This window comes from Mesoplodon densirostris, chromosome 4 (genome assembly GCF_025265405.1).
Source record: "Mesoplodon densirostris isolate mMesDen1 chromosome 4, mMesDen1 primary haplotype, whole genome shotgun sequence".
Taxonomy (NCBI): Eukaryota; Metazoa; Chordata; class Mammalia; order Artiodactyla; family Ziphiidae; genus Mesoplodon; species Mesoplodon densirostris.
In genome coordinates, this window is record NC_082664.1 from 130,129,587 (window position 1) to 130,155,544 (window position 25,958).

Here is a 25,958-nt window from a genome sequence, read left to right on the forward strand (position 1 = left end):
CCTTTAAGGACTCTCTCTGTATCCTGTCATCATTTCTAACTGCCACAAAACCCTGTCGAGACGAGAAAACAGATATGTAATATCAAAGAGAAGTTTTGCATATCTGTGTTTAAAAAAAACTAGGATGCAGACAGAAGTAACCTAGTTATAATTTATTCCACTGCAAAGTGAGCCCCCAACTCTTATTTCAAGGATAAGAGACCAGGGGAGACCAATGCAAACTGAAATGCAAGCATCTGGGGGTTGTTTGCCAGTTTTTTTTTGAAAGGAACTGAAAGGAGGGATAAGCTCATACATTCCTGCTATTGCACGGAACTAGAGCATCCAAGCAAGAGGAAATTGCCAGCTTATTCCAATAGTACATGGCCTTTCTGAGCTCAGGAATACCGCCCAGCCCGAAGAGTCTAGTGATTGGGTATCTCCTGTGAAAAAGTGGTTCTGAGTCTACTGATTTAGAAAGCATCATTGCTTCAGTAGGGAGTTTGGCTTGTTATGACAAAAACTACATTCTTTGAGAGGCCAGTGTGTAGAATTGCGGGGGACAGTGTTACTTGGAAATCACTCATTCTTTTCTTAGGGTTCACGGAATTTGGTGTGATTGCTCAAACCAGGGAGGTTGGTGGGGTTGCCCAAACTAGGAACTATGGGGTGAAACAGTCCCCCTTCAGCCAATTAAGACCTTTCTACAGCAGAGAACTACATTTACATAGTGCTTATTATGAGCCACTGCGCTAAGTTCTTCACATGTCTAGCTCATTATATTTATTCCTCCCCTCTCCTCTTTGCAGTATACTTACTCTGTGGCTTTCATCTCTTTAAGAAGTAGGAAACTGAGACTCAGAGAGGTTAAGGGACTTGCTCAAGGTCACACAGGAAGTGAGTGGTGGAGCTGAGTTTCGAAGTCCAGTTTCATATGATGCCAAAGCTCTTTCCCCTCTACCATTTGGCCTCCCTAACCATTGGTGGAAGTTGTCAGAATCGATATGAAGACTATTTGCTTTAGGTTGGCACCTGTGAACTTGCTGGAATGTGGTCTGTGACTGCACTATGGTTTAAAACACAGGGTTGAGAGAGGACAGTGCTTCAGACTGGAAACAAGAACAGGATCTGGACCAAACCTCTGAGGTTAGAGGAGAGTGGATCCAACCAGCAGGTGTGAAAGGATAGACGGATGTGAGAAACCTTAAGCTATTATAGTCTAATGATATCTCCTAAGCAGTCTTGGTGTCAGCTAACCATGGTTTTCAGAATAATTTACCTGGAAAGAGATAACATATATTGCACCAAGGTTTATTTTCACTTAAAATGCTAACTTTCCCCGTGCATAGGATTTTGATTTATTGTCGTTTTTAATCGATCATGAAGAGTGCTTTATAAAAGTTCTGGTGACAAGCCATCATTCCCTACTCAACAGAAGAAGCAGTTGGAGTCCGTGGACAAGTAATTAGACCAGAGTCACAAGTTACCATGGAAACTGGTAGCAGGGGCTGGGTAAGAACTTACGGTCCCTGGTTGGCATCCAGATTTCATTTTCTTAAGTTAGTAAACCAAGACTGAGATCAAGACAACTTTCTTTTGTTTCAAGCCCACTCTCAGGAACATCTTGTGTATGTCAAGTGCTTTTGTTTTCCAAAGTACTTTCCCATATATGGTCTCATCCTACACTCACAACCCCGGGTGGGGTTAGACATTCTTATTTCAACGTACAGATCAGAAAACTGAGGCATACACCAGGCCAGAGACTTGCTAAGGGCCCAGAGCTGGCTCCTGGCAGAGCCACAAGTCTGGCCTTCTTTCCTGTGGGTCACATTGCCCTCCACCTGATCCTGCCTGAAATTGAGCACAGTAGCTAGGGTTCACACAGAGGTTATGACTCTAAGCCACACCTGCAGAAGTGAAGAAGCAGATGTGAAGAAAGAGACAAAAGTGACTGTATTTTTTCAAAGACCTAGACATTCACACGGGGATCAAGGGGTCCATGCACGTCTTGGCCTAGCGGTTCCCTCAGTCACCGCCCAGGCAAAGGAAACCCCTTGGTCTTTTCCTTCCTTCTTCCCTCCCTCTCCCTCACCTTCCCTCCATACACCACCCTCCACCCCACACCGGTCAAAGCAGAGCTCATTAATATAACAAAGAACTCCGTGGTTGGGCTCATATTCTCCTTTGCTGGAGAACATATCAAATCAAAGCTCTGTGGTGTCAGGTTCTTCGTATCCCATTTGGGCAGATGCTCTGCGCAGTGAGCGGAGTGCGGGGGCCCTCAGCACCCCTCCCCATGGCGCTCTGGGAGAAGGACACAGCCATGTCCCATGTGGAGCATTATGTGATTACCAGAAGTGGTACACTGTGCCCCGGAACTACAAGAACAATCACAGCATCTAGAAAACTGGAGAATCCACATTTCAGAGGGCTCCGGAAACACAACGTCCCCGTTTGAGGCATGTGTTAGGGCGGCCATGGAAAGAGCTTGCCTGGGCCTTGGAGATAGAGAATTATCTAGTTGACAATTCAGTCTCTGCTACTCAAGCCTCGTGAACCTGTGCAAGGAAGGTATTTCCCTTATATTCTAACCCTTATGCCTGAAAGGCTGACGATTAGCTTGTGTAAAGGGCGAATACTGCCAGATGGCACCAGCTTTGAGAAAGAAGAGCCTGGTATTAGGTGTGCATTTCAAAGGTTTTAGGAAGTCATAAAATCTAATCCTTACACTGATGATGTCTTCCCTCACAGACCCAGGACAGAGTGGGCCCCTTCTGGTTATACATCAACCTTCCATCAAGCTTATAACAATCATAATTACACGGTTATTTATGAGATTATTTGTTTTATGTTTACACACTCTCCAAGAGCAAGGACTATGCCTGGCACAGTTCCTGGCACATAGAGGGTGAATGAATGAATGAAAAGTTTCCACCCACCTTATCCCGTTCCAGCCATATATCAATTCTCTCAATGCCCCAGCGGCTGGGATGACAATCTGCACTTTAGAGACGACGAGGATACTGAAGTTCAGAGAGGTTGCATCACTGTCAAGGCCATCCAGTAAGTGGTGGGGCAGGCACTTCAGTCTAGACCTCCTGACACCAAATCCGCTGTTCCTTTCCTCCACACTCCTCTGTCCTTTGACTCATCAGCCTCACCCTCCTGTTGATCCAGATGGCAACATTTTAGAGAAGCTCTCCTCCCTGGGGCCTTCCATCTGGGCGTGTCATTTGTTGGCCTGGTGCCATCTTTTGAGTGCTGAAGGTCCACTTTCTACCTTAATCCATTGAGTAATGAGCTATTTATTAGCTGACAACAGCCTCATCTGCTGATGGTAAGGCAAATCCAAACATGTTCAGTTACACAGGCCTCAGGAAGCCTCTGGCAGAGAGGGTTCCCAGAGTTGGGGCCTTAAGCTGGTTAGGTCTGTGCTGTGCTGGGGAGTGGGGCAGGGAGGCTTGATATTCAGCTTCAATGTTTTAGAAGTTTGGTCATTCCATTCATTTCTGTGTGATTTTTTCCCCCTCTGATACCCTAGGATTAAAAAAAAAAATCACTCTTGTAGGTCAGTTATACTTCAAACAGACAAACTCACAGAAAAAGATCAAATTTCTGGTTATCAGAGGTGAGGGCAGTGGGGGAATTGGATGCAGGCAGTCAAAAGGTACAAACTTTCAGTTATAAGACAAATAAGTACTAGGGATGTAACGTACAACGTGATAAATATGATTAACACTGCTGGACGTTACACAGGAAAGTTGCTGTAGCAAATCTTAAGAGTTCTCATCACGAGGAAAAACCAATTTCTTCTTTTTCTTTTATTTTGTATGTATACCAGATAATGGATGTTCACTGAACTTACTGTGGAAATCATTTCATGACGTGTGTAAGTCAAATCATTATGCTGTACACCTTAAACTTATACAGTGCTATGTTATCCATCATATCTCAATAAAACTAGAAGAAAACAACTTAAAGCACTTAGGACAATTGGGTCTCCATTTACATTCTCAATTCTCTTTTAATTGCTATCCATTCTTCACTAATTAACCGGGTCTTTGATCTAGTTATGCAGTAAACAACCCAACCCTCTCCTTTCTCTCCATCAAACCCAGTTTACAAAATTCTATTAAATCCACCCCATTTTTAGACTTCTCTGTCTCTGGGGAATCACTGGGGAACGCTTAGAGGTTCATGCTCAAGGAGAAATTGGACTTACTGTTTAGCCAGACAGAACAGAGTGGGAGTAACAAAATGTGTGTGCCCAACCCAGTTTCCCTTGAACCAGTGATGAAATGTGGGGTGAGTGATTTCACCTCCATGGTGTGCATTTCTGAACCTGCAGTGGCTCCTCCCCAACCTCTGTGTTCCTCTAGTACATTTCATCTTCTAAAGACCTGGATGACAAATCAGAGACGTGAATGTTTCAAGAACCACAGTGAAATGCTCACTCATCACCCGCAGGTGTGGCTCTTGATCAAGAGTTACAGGCAGAAAAGGTCATCCTTAAGTCTACCATCTTGTGAAAGTGCCTGTAACAAGATTGTCTTTGTAACTACTTCCTTAAGAAGACTTCAAAGCCCTTTATTAACCCAAACGACAGCTAAGAGGATCAGGACAGAACAGTAGCACCCCTTGAAACGTGGGTGGCATGTGCTTCCTGGAGGCTTTCAGCAGACAAGCTGCTCTATCCCTCCAAAACTACCACAGACAAGCAGCTTCTCTGGTCACTGAGGCCAGCCTGAGAGTCCACTTAGGCTGAGGGTCAGCAGAGACCAGAGAGGTGTGGGCTGGTCAGGCCGCTGTGGCCAAGAGAAGAAGGCAGGATGGTCCAGGTAACAAAACCAAAGGTCATCTACCAGGGCTGGGAGTGGGCACCCTTCAGCAGACCATGTGGTCTGAGCAATATCTGTAGGCAGCAGGGAGCCAAGAGAATAGGCAGGGTCACAGAGCAGGAAGGAGACAGAGCCCAGCGTGGGGAGCAGGGCAGACACGTTCGCAGGACCCAGGGAAGTCAGAAGCACAAATGACAAGGGTAGTGGTGGGAACAGCATGCGGCAGGAACAGCAGCAGGAAGATTTAGGGAGCATTGGGGGCAGCAAGTTAGTAAGACCTTTGACTTAACAACTGAACATGGACTAAATACGAAGAGGATCAGAACCGCAAGTATATGACTAGATGTATGCACATACTTAAAAGAATACGGGGCTTCCCTGGTGGCGCAGTTGTTGAGAGTCCGCCTGTCGATGCAGGGGACACGGGTTCGTGCCCCGGTCCGGGAAGATCCCACACGCCACGGAGCGGCTGGGCCCGTGAGCCATGGCCGCTGAGCCTGCGCGTCCGGAGCCTGTGCTCCGCCGCGGGAGGGGCCACAGCAGTGAGAGGCCCGCGTACCGCAAAAAAAAAAAAAAAAAAAAAAAAAAAAAAGAATACGGATACGTGAGGAAAGTGGGCAGAAACGAGCAACAGGTGATGATAATCTGCACTGAAAACAGAACTCAGATACCGATCTAAGCCAAGATGCAAAACGCCTGGAACAGAGCCTTACACTGAATAGGTCCTCAATAAATAAGTCCCTTTCTTTTACCGCTACCCCAGAGAAGGGACGCCCCGCTCCCGGCTTCCTAAAGAACTATTGATATTATGAGCTAGTATGAGCCTTGCCTACTCACCTGTTATGAGAGGAAAGTCTAATTGCTTAGTAAAGCTGTTTATTTATTTAGTCTATTTATCTGTATATCTACTTCTATTTCACAGTGTATCCCCACTGTGCTATTTACCTGTTAATTTCTTGGCGTCTAAATTTCAAAGGTAAGACATTATCAGGACCCACTGTACCGTCCACAGAAATTCGTAATTCGAATGCAGCCCTCGCCAAACCCCACCTGTGTCGTCCAGTCCCTAAAGTGTGCCCAGTCCAGGCAGGCACACGATTGGGGCCCAGAGGAGGCTCCTGCTCAGATGGCATTGTACTAAGGGGGCTTCTCAGCAAGGGCAATGACAGACCAAGGGCGTGGCCACTGAAGCGAGTCCCTAGACGCACCCCCTCCCGACGGGGCCAAGGCAGGCGGATCTCTCCCACGCCTGCCCGCGGCTCCCACGGAGAAGTGGGTTCCCAGGTCAGCCCCCGCTCCGGGGAGCGCCCGAGCCACTGTCCCGCGGAGAGCTGCTGAAGTCAGGGTTACAACTCACCTTGGAACTGGGGCGCCAGACCTCCCGTAGGCAGGGCGTTCTCCCGCCACCCTCCACCCGGTGACATCATGTGTTTAGGACTGAGTCTTCCATAAAAGCAGCCCGCGGGGAGCCAGGAGCCCAAAGAACAGACGTGCTCGCCCTGGCGCCCCGGCTGCGCGCACGAGGTCCCGGTGCAAGCCCCGCCGGTCCCAGCGCCCGGAGGCAGAGAAAGAGAAGGAGCCCAGCTGCCGGCAGCTCGCGCCCGCCTCCTGCCCGGAGCAGCCGCCCGACGATGCCCCTCCGCAGCCTGCACGCGGCTGCCGTCCTCCTACTCATGGTCTTAAAGGAACAGCTTTCTAACCCAACCCCACTCAACGGTAAAGTTTCTTCTTTCCTAACAATCCCGAGCGCTCAGCCACACCTGGGCAGAAGGATTTCCACGGGGCTCGTTAAGGATAAAAATCATTTGGGGGGAGCGGGGAAGGACCTGCATGGTCTCAAAATAGCACATTTTTACAAAGGATGCTTCGTTTTCCTGTGGAATGCAGGATCAGCTCCGGTTGCCAGGGCACACGTCGTCTTCGCATTAAAATATGTTTGTATATATGGAATTTAAGAAAAAATGTCATGAAGAACCTAGGGGTAAAACAGGAATAAAGACACAGACCTACTTGAGAATGGACTTGAGGATATGGGGAGGGGGAAGGGTAAGCTGTGACAAAGCGCGCGCGAGAGGCATGTACATATATACACTACCAAACGTAAGGTAGATAGCTAGTGGGAAGCAGCCGCATAGCACAGGGAGATCAGCTCGGTGCTTTGTGACTACCTAGAGGGGTGGGATAGGGAGGGTGGGAGGGAGGGAGACGCAAGAGGGAAGGGATATGGGAACAGATGTATATGTATAACTGATTCACTTTGTTATAAAGCAGAAACTAATAAAAAAAAATGTTTGTGTGTTCTCAGAGCACCCCCAGCTCTGAAGAGGTGGCTTGGGAATTTGCTAACCGGGGAGGAGAAACAGAACCGGGATTTCAAGTATTGTGCCTCCATCCACGTGCACATGGTGGAGTGACCGGGGTGTTCTGAGCAGCCTCTTTACCAGGGAGGGTTTGCTCAGTGGTGGGTGCTTTTCTTTGGAGGAGAGGCTCTTTACCACTGTTTCACCTCCAAGTCAAAGGAATGATGCATCCCATCCTTAATCATTATTTTTCTCCAGAAGGGCTCTACTTCTGGTACGCGTGTGTGTGTGTACGTGCCCTCAGACGAGCATACACAGCTTATTTCTGAGTGTAATTAGGGCTTTGAACCCTGAAGGGCTGGAGGCTGGTGGTGCCCAGCCAGTAGCAGAAGGAGATGGAGGGGCCTCATCTGTAGGCTCAGGTCTGGGCAGTGAGTTGCAGAGAGCAGTCAAGGTCAGGGCTTTTGCCTGCCTCTCCACAGCTGGGTGAGCGCTTTTCTCGGGGAGTAGATGGTGACTTACGGAAACTTCCCAAGTAACAGATGGTGGCTCCTGCCCTTGACAGTTTGTGCCAAGTTGTACGGACATTTGTAGGTGTGACCATTCCTGGACCCAGGCTTGGCTGAAACACTTATAGAAGGGCCCAAAGTGACTAGAATGGCTGACAATCCATCCTCCCTGGCTGGGTGGTGGCAGTGGGAAATTGGTCCTGCTCAGTGGCATGAAAGCTGGAGCCCCCTCCCCTCAGAGGTCACGCTGCCCATGGGGCAAGGCAAGGGGAGGCAGGGGGAGCCTGGCTGTCAGCAGCTTTGCCATTCTTCTGAATTCAGTTCGAGTCCACTAGCTGGCATGAAATGCTGAGTAGCATCTTCCTCATCTGGTGGGGCAGAGGTGGGTGGAAGCAAGTAGTTACAAAGAAGTGAAATTAATGTATAAAACTGCAAACTTTGACACAGATTCCCCTCTGAAGAAAGCTGCCCTGAGACCCAAAGTTTGACTGACCTGAAAGAGCTCCAAGCTGCTCCAGGACGAGAGAGAAGCCCTTTACTGGCCCTCTTTCCTGAAAGCCTGTCACCCCCCTCACTCTGGGGGCAGCTCGTCCTCCCCCCTCTGCCCCTCTGACCTTCCATACCCTCCTCTCCCCCTTACTCTTCTCCCTTCCCCCTTCTCCCAGTTGGGCTGGGGAAAGTTTTCAGTAAAAAATCTACTTTCACCCCACACTGAGGAGGCAGCCTGCTTACCCCTTGATTCTAAGAACACAGCTTTTATTCTGTTATGCCTCAGGCAGGTTTCTTGGCTTTTTAATTGCCTCCAGGGACAAGGTCAAAGCAAAACTCACTGAGGTGTAAAGTGTCAGTATTAAACCCAAGGTTGCAGGGTGGAGTGGGGTTAGGCTGGGCAACAGGGTGAGAGTGTGGTCCGCCCTCCGCCTGGGGCACTTAAACTCCCAGCTGTTGGCACTGGGGAACATCAGGGTTAGGGAGGGAAGGGGCATAATAAGGCGAAGCCTTGCATCTTCCAGACATAACCTAGGAATTCTCAGTTGCTGTAGGGGAACATTTCAATGAACTCTGCAGAGCCTGCTTTGCCTGAGCCTGGTGTGGAGAGCTGGGCAGCCTTGGGCTGCATGGATGTGGGTTCTAGCACCCAGGACAGGAAGCAGGCAGGGCCCTGAACCCCTGACCCGAATCTTTGTAAACATCATTTCCTCCGAAGGCACCCAGGACATTCTCCTTGCCCAGTATAAGCTGGGTCTGCAGGATCTAACAGGCATCCAGCTGGGCCTCCCAAGGCTCCGGATAGAACAGATGACCTTCTTGGAAAGGGAACAGTGCTCTCAGGAAGCTACTGAGGTGTAACCGCAGGGGCCTTTGCCTGGCCTGCCTGTGGGGTCAGTTTAATTCTGTGAAGACCCTTGCCCCTAAAGCTAAAGGTGGGAAACCAGGAGGGGACATTTCCAAAAAGCAAAGGGGCACACTTCCTTTATAAAATCTTCCTGCCTTCAGTTCTGGCTGAACTGAATGAACCAGGCTGGGCCCTGACCTTCATCCAATGAGAAACCCTGACTCAGCCCACCCTCTCCTTCATTTTACCGTGCTTCTCCTCCCCAGACTCCAGCTTCTGAGCCCCTCCAGGCACGGCCCTTTATACCCAAAGCACCAAGTCCTGAGGGCCAAGCAGTTCGCTCAGAGAAAGGAGGGCAGGAAAGATTGCTCTGATGCTGCTGCTTTTTAAGAACTCCCCAGTCCTGTGTCACCATCTGAGCCCTTACAGTCCCTGATGCACTCGATCACACTGGGCCCTGAGCTTACCAGAGTATTATGCTGATACCTCATCTGAGGATGAGAGCTGCAACAACATGGAAACCACAGCTTAGCAAGCTTTGGGGAAAGTAGCAGAAGATGTAGGTTATTAAGGCCATGATTTGATTTTGGTGCAGGTGCAATGAAAATTTCTGGCCAAGGCAGGACTGCTCAGAGGTAGCAGATGTTTTTCCTCGTGGCCTCCAGGATCACTGAGTGGACTCTGTCTCTCAGAGAAGCAGTGAGGACAAACTTCCCCGTTCTTTGTGAGATTTTACAACCTGGGCCTCCAAGTGCTCTGCCTGGCTAAGTGGCAATCACCTGGCTTCCTTTGCCTCTGAAATCCATGACTCTATTTTAATGGAAGCCCTCAAACAGAACGCTGAGGGAAAATGTTCAGAAAAGAGGTTCAAAGTCTTCTGTAGCTTGTTTCCAAAGCCAAGCTGTTTTGTTCTTTTTCACTACTGTTTCAGTAAAAGGCTAGCAGTAAACTTGGGGGTCACATACAAGTTTGGGTTCCCCACAGTTCTGGATGTCTTCATCCAATTGCTAATTCAGAGGAGGTTAATTTGGGGACTATTAACTCCCATCCGGTCCATAACAAGTTTCGGGAGGTCTGTGGGGCCCTGTGTACTTTCTTCGCCTGTAAGCATCTTTGCTGCAAGCACTTTCGCTGCATAACTAATTGACCCATAAGGCAATTTTGCTGTAGAAAATAAAATAATAAAAAGTAAAAGAGGGATATCAAGAGGGACATAATGAACAGAAACAGAGTCACAGATGTAGAAAAACTTACGGTTACTGGGGGGAAAGGAGAGGGGAGGGATAAATTGGAAGATTGGGATTAACATAATACACACTACTATATATAAAATAGATAACTAATATGGACCTGCTGTATAGCACAGGGAACTCTACTCAATACTCTGTAATGACCTATATGGAAAAGAATCTAAAAAAGAGTGCATATATGTATGTATAACTGATTCACTTTGCTGTACACCTGAAACTAACACACTGTAAATCAACTAGACTCCAATAAAATTTTTTTTATAAAAGGACATAGTGAAGCATAAGAAATAAATAACAATTTAAAAGACTTTATTGCAAAATACAAAATATTTGAATACATTTAAAATGTGTGTAGATTCATGGCAATACTGTGCAAATAACTGATTTTATTTTGTGGGTTGTACCTAAGTATTTGTCTTCCAAGTCTTTCATTCATAGTATTTTATACCTTTTTCTTTCTTTTTTTTTTCCTTGGTTTGTTGATTCATCTCCTCGTTAGGCAGTGCACTTTTTCGTTCTCGCTAACATTTCTTCCTTCATTAAGAGAGGTATCAGTTTCCAAACACAAGGGTGCATGTTTGTACCTGAGCTTTGTGTTGCACTGTGAAAGCCTCTACCCTGTGGTGTATTCTTGGCATCTTGTCACATCTCTAGTGACAGATGTTTCAAAGTTCTGTGGGAAATGTTGGCTCAACTCCGCACCTTCGAGGCCCTCGGCCTCTTTCTCCTCCAGTGTAGTGTGTTTCAAAATAAGAAACCAACTCTTGGGGCAAATGATTGTCATCGGTCAGCTAGATAAAGCCATCAATAACATTACTAACTGGAAGAAATGCTAATGCGTTTCAACCAGTGGAAACCAAACTGTCAAACCAAAACTGTCAACTAGTTATTTGATCTTTCACAGAAAAATTGTCTTAATGCCAATTAATTATGCAGCAGCGAAGATGTTTATGGCAAAGAAGCTTACATTAAAAAGAACAAAATGAATAAAAAAAACACCTAACATGGTTCTATGGATCTCCTGAAGTTAACTGTACACGAAATTTTCTGTGTCCAAGCTTATGGGCATTTTTAAAATTAATTTTTATTGGCGTATGGTTGCTTTACAATGTTGTGTTAGTGGGCATTTTTAATGAGGAAAGGTCCATAGTACTGATCAAATACTCTAAGGGGTCTGGACTCCCCCCTCTACCCCAAACATTGGGAAGGAGACTCGAAGATTCTCTAAGTTCGTGGGAAGTGATGGGAAATGTGGAGATACGCTTCTTAGCAGGCACTGATCTTCCGCTTCTCCTTGTAGACTTTCATTTTCTCACCTATAAAACGAGGTGTCGGGTTGCAGGTATGTGAAAGAGCCCTCAATCCCTCTCTTCCAAAGTGGGATGTCAACAAATAATGCCTAAACCAAAGCAAATCATGAAGGCACAACATGGGCATGTTTTATAGAGATGAGATAATGCCAAAAGAATCATTTTAAAAGAATTCACAGTGGTTGCCATAGGGAGCAGGAAAGTGACTAGGGAGTGTCAGGGGACCAATATTTTTATTAAAAGCCTTATAGAACCATCTGACTCTTTAAACCATTACAAGTGTAATTTGAAAAAACTGCCAATTGAATTTGAAAATTAAAAAGACTGAGGCAAAGAATTGAAACAGAACAACAAAAAAATAGGACATTAAACCAGCTTACAAAGAAAAAACAAACAAAATCCTCTTTTTGCTTTTCAAAACCACCATTGGCTTGAGTAGAAAATGCCCAGTTGTGATAAGTGACTACCAGATGGTTGGTCAAGTAAGTTTTACTGCAAATCATTCCCAAGAGAGAAAGGAGATGTGAGTCTTCCTCTTGCATCAGTACCCTGGTGGGCCGAGAATCTCAGAGGCACTGGGAGAAGCTGGGAGAGAGGGACATAGGAGTTGAACAGTCCCCTCATTGTGATGTGTCCCGAGACACCCTGAGTCTCAGTTTGGGGTCTCGGGCTCCTCCTGGAGATGAAGAGGGAGGTGTGCCAGCAGGGTAATGAGAGCACAGCTCTGCAACGACTTTTTAAAAACTGAAGTATATTTAATGTACAATATTGTCAGTTTCAGGTGTACAGCAAAGTGATTCAGTTATACATATATCTCTATATTCTTTTTCAGATTCTTTTCCCTTATAGGTTATTACAAGATAGTTCCCTGCGCTATACAGTAGGTCCTTGTTGGTTATCTATGCAATGACTTTTAAAAAAAATTTTATTTTATATTGGAGCATAGTTGATTAAACAATGTTGTGTTAGTTTCAGGTGTACTATGCAGTAACTTTTTAAAACTATGTTTTGCTGTCAGCACAAAGGACTTCTATGAGTGAAGGGTGTGGAGTGGGAAGTGATAGGTGACTTTCGTTATATTCCTGGCAGGACCTCTCCTCCACATTGCCACTGCCCCTGGAATTCTAACTCAGATGAGGGTGGCAGCTTCCTCAAAGAAAAACTTTCCTTTGGGGATTAGTTGTCTCCTCTTTATGTACTGAGGTGAACTCTTCTCCAGGCTGTGTTGTTAAGTGGGAAACAGCAAGATGCAAAACCGGGTTTCCCGTATGTCAACATTTGTGTGCAAAAAGGCGGGGGGGACAAACTACAGAGACCTGTGTGTGCAGTCACACTGTGCAAACGTTCCCATCAGCTGGTGAAACTGACTACTAATGAAGCAGGGAGTTCGGGTGGCAGGAATCGCTTTCACTGTGTACCTTTTGGTGGTTTTTGAGTTTTGAGCCTCGCGACTTTATTACCCATTCAGGTGATGAAATTTGGCTTCTCTAAGATATATGGGAGGCTTCTGATCAAGAAGCCCCTTCCCTAACCCTTTGGCCCCTGCACAGAATCACTGCCTTGTGCTTTGTCTCCCCTGGGAGCACAGTTGCTCTCAGAAGCAGTTGTTCTGACACAGACTCTGAAAAAGTTTTTTTTTTTCTAATTAAAAATTTTTTTTCTTACAGTTTCATTGAGATATACTTGACACACAGCACTGTATAAATTTAATATGTACGGTATAATGATGTGACTTACATATATCATGAAATGATTATCACAATAAGTTTAGTTAACACCCATCATCTCATATAGGTACAAAATTAAATAGAAAAAAAATTTTTCCTTCTGATGTGAACTCTTAGGACTCTCTCTCTTTTTTTTTTTTTTTTTTTGCGGTACGTGGGGCCTCTCACTGTTGTGGCCTCTCCCGTTGCGGAGCACAGGCCCCGGATGCGCAGGCTCAGCGGCCATGGCTCACGGGCCCAGCCGCTCCGCGGCATGTGGGATCTTCCCAGACCAGGGCACGAACCGGTGTCCCCTGCATCGGCAGGCGGACTCCCAACCACTGCGCCACCAGGGAAGCCCCTAATTAGTGTTTTTGTTTTCTTTGGATAAAAATCCAGGAGTGGAATTGCTGGATCATATGGCAGTTCTGTTCTTAATTTTTTTGAGCAACCTATAGATCAATACTGTTTTCCATAGTGGCTGCACCAAGTTACATTCCCACCAGCAGTGCATAAGGATTCCTTTTTCTCCATGTTGAAAAAGTTAGAAGTTCTGGGCATCCACCTCCTTTTAATTTCACCCATTTAAAAATAAAATCTGTCATGTTTTCTCTAACTTGTTCAAGCTCAGTTGTACTTACTTGCTTTTTTTTTTTTTCTTCTTTGCAGAATCCAAGTGGACCTATATAGGTAAGTAGAGATCTTAAATACTTTTTTGAGGAGATGACTATTTAATGAGAAAGTCAGAAACTTCTTGATCTGTAGAGGTTATTGGGGGGGGGGGTTGGGGAGAGCAGTTAAAAGAGGGCACAACGTCCTCTCTAAAGACTTGCCCCACACAGGTCTCAGACAGCTCTTTCTCCAAGGAGCTGAGCCTGCTTTGTGCATTTGAACTGCGAGTCACAGTGTAAGGCTTTCAGATTCCTGCAAACCACCCAGGTGAGGATGCCCAGGTTACCTTCAGACTGCAAGGGCCCTAGACAGGAGAGCGCCCTTCTCCTCTGTAGGACATTTATTCTACAGTAAACAAAGAATAAAGGGCTCCTTTCTGAAAGTTAGGCTCAGGCCCGAGAACTTAAGCTGCTAGTGTGTCTAGAATTAACTTCTCGTTGCCGTGTTTGTAAGCAAGCAGTGGATCTAGCAGTGATGGTCAGTCCTTAGTGAAAGAGGAATGCTTGTCTTAAATGGAGAGACAGGGACATCAAGTGTGCAGAAAGGTTTCGAGATAAGCAGCTTGAAATCGGCTTAGCTCATGTATTGCAATGAATGGGAAATTTGGTCATCAGCTGGAGTGGGGATGGGGGTCAAGCTCTAGGGTCCACTGGCAAGCGCAGGAATGTTAATAATGACTTGTTTGGGACTGAGTGACGAGGGATGTGCAAGAGAGATTGTTATGGGGAGCAGGAGGGTGGAACTGGCCTCACTGGCCCAGGAGGGGTGGTGACAGGCAGAGAAGTTGATTACTACAGAGGAAGCAGAATCCAGAGAAAGATCTGACTTGGATTTGCTAGTTAGCCTTTGGATGTTTGTTAGCCCAAGAGGCAGAGAAAAGTCCCTGAGCTAATCAACCAGCTACCTCCAGGCCAAGGTCTCCTTGGCTCTAGCATCGCATGGCTCCACTGCTACTAACATCCCTTACGTACTTATTATGGGCAAGGCACGTTGCTAAGTGGGTGGGTAATTAGAAGCATAGGCTGTGGTCTGTAGATGGGAATTACTTAAAGCTCACAATGCCAAGCAGAATATAATAGGTAATAATAGCAGATAACAAGTAAACGATTCAGTGCTCTGATGGTTCAGAGGAAGATGAGAGCCTAGGGCTAGATGGTTAAGGAAGGCTTCCTGGAGGAAGAGGGCTTTCAACCGGACCTTGGAGGATGGAGGATTCATTACGATGGGAAGGAAGTGCTATTGGCCAAGTTGATGATGGTATCACATGAATGGAGGCAAGAAAGAGCAAGACGGCATTTGAGGGAAAACATGTAGAGAAGTCGTTACAGGGGAGGGATGGACTCTAAGGTCAGAAAGATAGGTTGGGTCATGTATTAAAAGACTGCAGCAGGTCTATAAGTAAGGATGCTGGCCCATCTCCCATCTCCAAGCTATGTTGTTAAATGAAAAAAGCCAGATATAGTGTGTATATGTGGCACCATGTGTGTACAATGTAACTTTGTGTTTGCACAGAATTTTTCTAGAAGGATTCAGGAGAAACTGAAACAGTAATGGCCCCTGGAAAGGAGCACTGAGAGACTAGGGGTCAGCTATGGGAGGAAAGAGTTACTTTTCACTGTCTGTAAAGTTTGAATGTTTATCCTGTGCTTGCCTTACCAAAAAATGCAAAATAAAACAAAATACTAAAAAATTTTTTTCCAACAATATTTAGCTAATACTTTAAATTATCCCAAAATACAGAGAGAAAAACATGAGACACAGCAGGCCTTTTTTTCCCCCCCAAACACTAACATCGTGCAACAGGAAGGCACTGTTGCTGTTCTAAAGGCCTATATTAGACTTTCTACTAATGGCACCAACCACAGGGTTACTGTGAGGATCGAATGGTGAGATCCATGTGAGATGGGCTGGCATAGTATTGATACTTGTTCTACAGTAAGCACCCAATAAAAGTAGACTATGACTATTATTATCAAGATACATTGTTTTCTTGGAATAGAGTTTTACTTCTCTCAAAAATAATAATAGTTTTGTGTCTACACGTTTTCTTAATATGAGGAGGCAATTTGACGCCTGTGTATCTCATCATTATTTTTTGGAGTTGAATGTTATTTCCCTCACTACCACAAATAAAAGCTTCATGTATGTCCATCTTTTGGTAACATGTTGTTAAAGTTATAATGATTGCATTGTGTCAACAGTATTCTATTATATTGAGAGTGTTGTATAGACTTCTCTAAGGTGAATATATTTCATTAATATTGTTCTAATTAAAAAAGCAAACAGGGGCAGCATGGAGGGGGAGGCCAGGCTCTTCCCACTTTGTCCCATGGGTGGAGGGGCGGGGCAGGGGGTAATTTGCATTTTAAGGAGAGTAGGGGGTGGTAGGTGGTGGAAGAGGAAGGATGGGAGGGAGGCTGGAAGGTGTTTGACCTTTGAAGAAACCCCATTCTGTGTCCAGTTTACAGTGGCGGCAGTAAGAGGGAAGGGTAGGGCAAGAGACCTGACAAAGAAGGAATCGGTGCCGTTTGGGGGTCAGGGCCCCTTGGGCAGGTTCAGTGTGTGGGAGGAGACAGGAGCAGTGTAGGCACAGAAGGAAGGCGGGACTCAAGTTCTGGACCTTATGCCATATGGTCTGGAGGAAGCACGTGAGCCCTCTCCCCATCTGTGACCTGGGGAAGGGGTTGTCCAGATCAGTGTTCCTCAAGCTATGGCTTGGGCTCACCTGCATCAGAATCACCTGGAATGCCTTCCAGATATACAGATTTCTGAGCCTCAGCCTGGATCTGGGGGAGGGAGGGAACCTGAAAAACCTGTCTGTTTCAGGTGATTCTTATGTACTCTGTTAGAGAACCTCTGACCAGATGGTTCAAGACCTTTCTAGCCTGAGTCAGAGGTAACTTGCCCCACACCTCTTCTACTGGCTTCCCAGGTGGAGTGGAGACACGAGTCACATCTCCCCAGGGCTCCCTTCATCTGCCGGACAGCGCCCCTGGGCAGGGCAAGGAAGTTTCGGAGAACAGAGAGACACGGTGTCAAGAAGGTGTAGGAGGAAAACCTTACTGCCACGTAGGCATGACATGGTGCTCCCCAAGGGAGGGCCTTTCTGTCCAGCCATACCAACCACTCCAGGAGCACTTCCTCCTGTTAGCGCTGGCCAGCCCTCTGTCCCTCCTGCATACAGTTAGAGCAGCTCTTTGCTGAGGAAGCAGAGGTCAGAGTCTAAAGATGCATGGCATGCATGGGGGCGAGCACAGAGGCAAACCTTTTTTTTTTTTTTTGCGGTACACGGGCCTCTCACTGCTGTGGCCTCTCCTGTTGCGGAGCACAGGCTCCGGACGCGCAGGCTCAGCGGCCATGGCTCACGGGCCCAGCCGCTCCGTGGCATGTGGGATCCTCCTGGACCGCGGCATGAACCCACGTCCCCTGCATCGGCAGGCAGACTCTCAAGCACTGTGCCACCAGGGAAGCCCAAACCTGGTTTTTTATTAGTGAAATGAGCACACGTGATGTGGAGTCAGGTCAGTGGGGGCCAGTGAAGGAGGCAAACAGGTCCAGGCTGGCACTTGTGCTTGGAGTCACACAAGTAAACAGAGAGCCTGGCATAAGTGCCAGGGGGGAGAGGGAAGAATGGTTTCCAAACAATACAGGCTGCATCGAATGGGGCAAGTCCAACCCAAGGCCACATGCTGGTTTCCCCAGGGCGCAGACCTCAGCTACTTTTCACATAGATGCCGCTGAGTCATCCTGCTCCGCGGGCCTCTCGCTTCCAGGAACACATGATAGGACTTCTAGAAGCACACGGAAAGAGAACTCGAGCCCCATCCCCCCACCACACTGAGTCACGAGGCTAACCTCCCGGATGGCCCCCTGCAGACAGGAGGACCATCTGGCAGCCAGGATGGAGCCAACCCTGCCCCTGAGTGCTCCTCCCGGGTGGCTGGAGCAGCAGCTGGGTACGTGTTGGCATGTGCTGGGTCAGTGCCCTACCCCCTGCAATCAGCCCCAGTTCAATCCTGCTGAGCCACCAACTCTGAAATGGAGGGCAACTGCAAGTCAGGCTGACACGTGAGAGAAGGCTGAACTCCAGTCTGCTCAAGTGCATCTATGCTGTTAGAAGGCAGGGTAGCGGGTGCCCTTGGGGTGCGTAGGTGACTGGAAGGAGGGCATACTGGTCGTTTCGTCCCTTGACATGGGTGCTGTGTTCAGTTTGTGAAAATCTATCAAGCTGTTCACTTACATGCACTTTTCTGTATGTATATTATATTCAATAAAAGAGTTTAAAAATTCCAGCTGGCTGGGAGAGTCATCCTTACCCCAATAGATTTTTCAGCCCTCCCACAAGAAACCACCAAAAAACCCTCAGCGTGTTCAAAATAACAGAGCAACCAAAAGGAATGACTGTATTGAAACTAACGACCCAAGAACGCATCATGTGAGCAGAGAATGGACATGGGGCTCCATCCCAGAGGAGGCCAGACACTGCTCTGGTGCTCCTCCAATGTGAGCTAGTTCAGAAACAGACAAATACCACTGTTCATTATTTGGAAGAAATAAGACAAACCGTCATGGGAGATGAGATGTAAGGGGAAGAGGAAGCCAAACCCCCTCCTGGCAGGTGAACGAGTCCCACTTCTCCCCAAGTCAGGGTCCCGCAAGGCATCCACCAGATCAGCCCCTCTATCCCAGATCGGGGACTCTGGAAAGATGGCGGCTTAGCCTCGGGGTGCCGGGCACCGGGCTCATAGGCCCTCCTGCCCAGCTTCCCGGTCTCAGGCTCTGTCAGGACTCCCTGTGACCAGGCACTGCCACCGCATTCCTTAACTGCTCTCCTTTCTCCCAGACAATAGACGCTCTGTCTTAAAGAATTTCCTTTGGGAATTAGGAAGGGATCCTCCATTGGGGCGAACCTCATTGGTTCTCCAGGCTCCCACCTCCACCCACTTCTGTCCTGAATTTGTTGGAATATTAAGTTACTATAAACAAACTCTCTCTGGGGCTCGGGACATCCTTCCCAAGCTAGAACAAGACATGGAACACATGCAAGGAAGCTAGGAAGCTTTACTTTTGTAGTAGGCAAAGGCACCGTGTGACCTTCACACTCAAAGGCAGTATAAAAAACAGATTAAGTTAGAGCTAAAGGGAGAACTTAAAACAGCAGTTACGGGCCTCCCTGGTGGCGCAGTGGTTGGGAGTCCGCCTGCCGATGCAGGGGACGCGGGTTCGTGCCCCGATCCCGGAGGATCCCACGTGCCGCGGAGCGGCTGGGCCCGCGAGCCATGGCCGCGGGGCCTGTGTGTCCGGAGCCTGTGCTCCGCGGCGGGAGAGGCCACAGCAGTGAGAGGCCCGCGTACAGCAAAAAAAAAAAAAAAAAAAAAAAAAAAAAAAAAAAAAAAAAACAGCAGTTAGGGAGCATGTGCAATTAATAGGCTGATTTTATTAAGGAGAACTGTCATCTTTACCAAAGGTAGAGGCCTGGCCAACTCACAATACCCCAGTGACTTCTCCCCCGTTGCCACTGCCATCCTGAGGATGAAGGACAAGAGGCACAAAGCACTCTTATGGGAAAGAGGGAGAGGGAACAAGAAAGGCCAGAACATGTTTTTCATACCAGGGAACTGAATCCCTAACCCCTGTGTCTTGGGGATTTCCCTTGAGGCTTAGCAATCGAACCCGCTGTGCTTTATTAAATCTGTGCTATAGTTCCAGTTACTTCTAATTGAAGTTGTGACATCCAGGGTTTGCCTGGATGTGGTGTGGTCTACCCACTCGTCATTATTTCTCATCTTTCCTGAGTTGCAGAATTGAGGTTTGTGTGTTCTGGAGGATCTTGGTCTGCAGCTGCCCAAATGCCTGCATTTTCGTGTTCACAGCTGGCCTTACCAGCTGGGTGAAAAGATAGGGAAGCTAGCATTTGTTCCTAAAGGCGGGTGTAGTGTCATGGGGGGCGAGGGATGGGTGAGACAGAAAACCAGGAGGGAGAAGTGGAAAGTGTACAAAGCCCAGAACCAGGCAGACCTCCTGGAAATAGCAGCTAGGCCACTTTCTGGATAAATGGTCTTAGGAAAGTAACAACCTCTCTGGACCTCGGTTTTCTCAGCTACAAAATGGGAGCAGTAATAGCATCCACCTCAGTGGCACCTGGATGGGCAGCACCAACATCACCTGGGGCTCAGGATGCCCTTCCCAAACACTCAGAACAACCAGCGAAACTCATAGGAGGAGCCTGGGAGGAAAAACCCAAACGCTTCACCTCCTGTTCTTTGAGCAGCAAGAAAAGCACCATATATGACTCTGTTAGAAATGCAAATTCTTGGGCCCAGCCCAGATTTACCTCCAAATCAAAGACTCTGGGGCTGGGCCCAGCAGTCTGTTTTAACAAGCCCATCAGGTGATTCTGATACACACTCAAGTTTGAGAACCTCTGCTTTGCTTCAGAGTCATGGCGAGGATTAAATAATACACAGAAACAGGCTCGCAGTGCCTGGCGAACAGTGAGCACGTGTAGCTAATCATCTTCTTTCCCTTCACTTTACAGAGTTATGGTGGAATTCTATTAGCTAATAGATGGGAAAATGCCTGGTAAATTCCACAACACCAAACAAACCTGAGTTTTGTTAGAAAGGATCTACTTCTTCGTGCTTTTCTGAATTGCCTGAGTTTTTAACAGTGAGGAGGTATTCTTTTTATATTCTGAACAAACAAAAGGAGTTTCCCTTGTGAGAAAAAAAGTGATTGAGCAAAAAACCCCAAGGGCGCCAAGCCTTGTCCCACGGGCCTCACAGGCCAGAAAGTTCTTCCCAGCCTTGTCCTTCAGACCAGGGGTCGAGTTGGAGCTCATCACCCAGGCACTTTCCTGGCATCTAGGGACCAGATATCTGGTTCCATAGCCGTGGTCACCTCAGCCACGCAGCTGAAGTCACTGGAGCATCCCCTGCCTCCCTGCCCAGCCCACGGGGGCAGGGTGCTACTCCCCCCTGAGCCTCTGGGTTGAGCCTTGATTTAGGGTTCAGGAGTGGAGATGGGAAGAAATCTGGGGCTGGGCTACTAGGCCTCTGAGCTACGTAAGTCCAGCCCCGTGCAGGGACTGTCACCCACCTGGGGCAGAGACAAGCCTTGGCACTGCGGGCTGAGAGTTGGCTGGCGAGAGCTGGGAGCGGGTCCTGCCAGGGGCTCTGTCAGGCCTCTGGCTGTGCTCAAACTTGCCCTCTCTGCTTCATGTTGGTCTCAAGCCCCAGGCATTCAGATGAGGGCAGGGCACAGCCCTCCAGAAGCCGGTTAAAGCCCTTGGCAGCCCATCCCCAGCAGGGGGAGAGAGAGGAGACCGTGGGGGTAAACCAGCTTAGAAGAAAGATTGAAAGCAAAAAGGCTGAATTCAGAGCAGGTGTGTGAAGGCGCCCCGGGCAGAGACTAGAAGGTCTCGTTTTCCATGAAGAAGAGAATGGACCAGAGATTGTCTCAGCAGGCTCCGCGTCTCCTTGAAGGGAGCAGGGGCCCTCTCTCCTGGTCTGTTACTGTCTTCCTCTGTAGGGGTGGCCACAGGGGTGCAGGGTGCAGGCACAACTGCGGAGCCCAAGAGCACAGCCAGACTCTTCCCAGGGTCACACCGCATGGCCAAGAAAGAGAGCCAGGGAGTGTTCTAATTTCATACTTTTACATGTAGCTGTCCAGTTTTCCCAGCACCACTTATTGAAGAGGCTGTCTTTTCTCCACTGTATATTCTTGCCTCCTACCAAACGTAAAATAGATAGCTAGTGGGAAGCAGCTGCATAGCACAGGGAGATCAGCTCGGTGCTTTGTGACCACCTAGAGGGGTGGGATAGGGAGGGTGGGAGGGAGGGAGACGCACGAGGGAAGAGATATGGGGATATATGTATATGTACAACTGATTCACTTTGTTATAAAGCAGAAACTAACACACCATTGTAAAGCAATTATACTCCAATAAGGATGTTTAAAAAAAAAATGAGAGCCAGGACCTGCTGTGGACAAAGACTGTATTTCATTGATTCTCAGATGCAACTTTATTTTAGCATCTCTGTAAGTGGGATATACCTTATAATCCATGGCATCTAGAAGCAATGAAATATGGTAGCTGTTCCACAAATACTCAGCAAGAAGCACCCTGTTAGATGCTAAGAGCACAGAGAAAGGAGCTGAAATGATTTAATTGATCAACAATTAAATAGTGAAACAGTAGGAGCAAGAAAATGTAAAAATAATGGCTAGTATGCATGCTGTCCAACATAGCATATAGGAATGATGGGGAATCATATTAGATTTTGAACTGTAACTTCTTTCAATTTTCAGTCAAGCCACAGTTCACTTACACTTTTTAGTGGTGTTGGACCAGTATGACAAGTATTTGTAAACAAAATAAATTAGGTGCTTTTTTTTTTTTTTTTTTTTTTTTTTGGCTGAGCCACATGGCTTGTGGGATTTTAGTTCCCTGACCAGGGATTGAACTGGGCCACGCCAGTGACAGCACCGAGTCCTAACCACTGGACCGCCAGGGAATTCCCATAGACGGGCTCTTTTTCTTCTTCTTCTTTTTTTTTAATTCACAAAAGTATTCCTTTAAGGAACAAGCTTTCCAATGACCTGGCAAGCATTTAATTTTTGCCAACCAGGAAGGAACAAATACGAGCTGCCATCTCCTCATGTCCATAAAGGTTGACTCAGAACTGATGTAACTGTCCTATGTGACAGTTTTGTCATTGTTAGAGATTTCAGTAATTAAAATGGGAAACAGAAGCTTAGGTTATTTTCCTTATGAAAACTATGTTCCTTGGAGCCACAATATTATGATGGTTTTCGTGCTCTTGTACATTGGATGTCTTAAGCTGACTGCAGTTTAAGGGATCCTTTCTAATTACAGGAAGGTACTTCTTTCCTTCAACACTGTGATCTGACCTGTGACAAATCTGTACTATACACTGTGTAAATGGCTAACAAGTCAATTGCAAACCAACTGAATGTACAAATCTTAGTGCTGGTGCTGAAATCTCTTCAGAATAGTCATCATGATCTCAAAGTTTGTTTCAAAATTTGTAAGCATCATGTGTCAATCAAAACTGAAGATGAAACACTAATGAATGTTGAATTCTCATGCTTTAGGTGGACTTCCTTATTAGAGATTTTGGTTCTCTGCTATTTTTACTGTACTGTTTCATTTAAATTTCCTACATGCTAACTTCATTTGTGCGATTGAAATAAAATGGCAGTATTAAAAAAAAAAAAAGAACTGGCGTGACTCTAAATAAAATGGCTCATTTAGCTCATCTTAACTTTTTAAATGATTTTGTAATCATTAACTTGTGACTAGATCAGCTGTATGACTTCTGGGTGAATAGGAGACCCATGTAGATCTTGTAAGGATGCCCGTGGTTAGCTTCAGGGCAAATGGTCATGCTTCCCCCACCTTTTGGGATAGATGGCTCAGAAAGGGCTCCTTGGTTATGATGAGGGTGAGATTTGCTTATAGCAGGGAATGGTGACACTGGCAAATGGTGCCTGGTGCTTTTGTAGGGAGGCCCCTCCTTGGTACTCCATCTTCTGGGAACTGCATGAGAATTGGAGAAAGGAGAAAAGGTGACTGTGAAGGTTGTGGAACAAAGAGGTTTTGTAGCAGGTCTGAGGCAGTCATGCAAATGACTGTTTCCCCTTTTGGCTTTGGCCACCAGGAAGCCCAGAGGCAAACTGGTGATTCCAACTTGAGTAACTGTCTATTCTCCTATGACCTGCAAATCTAAAGGTTCTTCATTGATAGTGCCCTTCTAGTTTATAGGTATTTTTCATGATCCTGAGCCAAAATGTTATACAAATAAATTTCTGGAATTATTACCTAGAAGGGACCTGAGAGTAATGGTACCCTACACATGCATCACTCTTTTATTCTGCCCTCCTCCATGGATACCATTGTTTAAAAGGTTTAACAAATTAATCTATTAATGAAATAGTTAGTTCTCCCATTTGTTATTAATCAAAGACAGATCTGAAAACCAATCAAAGTTTTTAGTTAGCCCAAGATAAGGATTCACATTTATTCCACAAACATTTATAGAGTAAATACAAAGTGCCAAGTATTAGGCTAGGTGCTGAGGAAATGATGAATAAGGCATGAATAAGACTAAGAATCTGGGAGGAGACAGTGAATTAGGCCTTACAAAGCAGAGAGATGAAGCACAGAAAAGGGTGCCCTCACCTAGTGCCTTGGGAAAGGATTAGAGAAGGCTTCCTGGAGGAGGTGATGTCTAAGCTGAGACCTGGAGGACATGTAAGAGCTAGCCAGGCAAAGGGCAGGGGCTGAAAGAGCCTTTGGGGTTAAGGGACAGCCTGTGCAATGATCACCTAGGCTGGTAGGTTCTGGGCACTACCAGGAACCTCAGTGGGGAGGGCAGGGGCTGGGGAGATGGACCAGGGCCGAAGTGAGGGGCCCGCGAGCTGGCTGAGGAGTTGGACCTCATTCTGGAGACAGCAGGGGGACAGCTGGAGCGTTGTAGGTGGAAAGCTGAGATAAGCCTTTTAGAAGGATCATCGTGGCTACAAAGTAGAGTGAATTGAGTGTGAAACATGGAAGCAAGGGGCCCAGAGGGATGCAGGAGAAGGGGATAGGGGTCTGAACCACAGGAGGGGCAATGGGGGTCCTGACCTGTTGATATAACTCAGCCAGAAACATAAGACATCTAATGTTGCAACTGGCAGGAGTAGCCTGATTGTAGATGAGAGCCCATCTCTGTTGGGCTTCGTGAAGTATTCAAACCAGCATCCAGGCTGCCACTGCTGCCTAGGTGGGACCCCAGTGGGGAGCGCTGATGTGGCCAAGCCCCACACTCATTTACAGATGAGGCGAGGAAAACTCAGAGTTGTCAAGTGACCCAAGCATGAGAAGCTGAGCCAAGACTGGAATTTGTGTCTCCTGATTTCCGTCTCGTGTATTTTCCCAGTCATTTGGTGGATGCTCATTTTATGCCAGGCATTGTGTACCCTACACGACGCATCACAACACTGTGCAAAAGCCACTGAGGAAATGCAGTGATTTTTTTGAAAAAGTAAATAATATAGACTTGCCAGAAACAAATTATGCCAAATTAACTTGCTTTTCTTCCCTACATCAGAGTAAAAGGCTTAGTGGTTAAAGAAAACACAATAGACTTAATACCTGTTGACATAAATAAACATTTGATATGGTTCCTTGTGACACACTCAAGGGAAATGTAGATCAAAGACCAGTGTGGTTGCTGGGAAAAAAATCAATACAGTCAAGTCATTGTTACTGTAGGCAGCACACGGCTGGGAGAGATGTCAGGGGTCCTACGGGGGCAGTAATGAATCAATACTGTTTTCAGATTCTTGGGAGTAGGATGGACAGCTGAAGGAGTGTGGTGGTTGGAATCGGAAAGATGAGAGTTGGAAGGAAGAACAGGGAATAGACGACACACGTAAGTGAAGAAGAAAAGCAGATCAAAGAGAGCGGGTGGGCCTGGGGGTGGGGAGAGGGGCAGGAAGTAGCTCCTGGTGAGGAACACCGTGCGAGCGCAGCAAGACAGGAGCCCCGGCAGAGACTGAATGAGGAGAGCTGCCTGCCCCGTGCTCGGTCCTGGTGATTCAGGAAAGAGGTGTAAGCACGCATTTACACATGCACACATATGTGTGCACTCATGCATCCACGTTCACGTGTATCTACATTCTTAGATGTGTCCACACCCCTGACACTCACACCTCCATTTCCTACACCATGAACTTGGAGTGAGTCTCTCTGCTGGTTTCTGAGCTACGGGAATGTGTGTTGACATCTCACTGCTTGGAGCAGTGCTTGGGTGAGAACTTACAGCCACCCCTCAGTGCTTCCTTTTGGCAGTTTCCCAAGAGCCTCCCAGCTCTTGATGAACTTTTTGGTGTAATGCTTAAACGTCTCTATCAGCAAGGATGGAGCAGGGAATGCCCCAGCACTGAGTAAAACTGAGCATGGAAGGTCTGCAGGGAAGACTGGGTGTGCAAAGATGTCTGGTCAGAAACCTTGTTATGCCGTGGGGAAAAAAATGGAGAACTGCAGGAC

General features: G+C 47.0%; 1 protein-coding gene across 2 annotated transcripts in view; it reads left to right on the forward strand.

Annotated features, from left to right (window-relative positions):
- The first annotated feature begins 6,448 nt into the window (after positions 1 to 6,448).
- Positions 6,449 to 25,958, forward strand: part of CA12 (carbonic anhydrase 12) — a 61,752-nt gene continuing 42,242 nt past the window's right edge. For both annotated transcript variants that reach the window (XM_060095258.1, XM_060095259.1), the window contains exons 1-2: positions 6,449 to 6,533; positions 13,898 to 13,918. In XM_060095258.1, coding sequence (XP_059951241.1) covers positions 6,449 to 6,533; positions 13,898 to 13,918 — 106 coding nt within the window. The remainder of the gene's footprint in view (positions 6,534 to 13,897; positions 13,919 to 25,958) is intronic.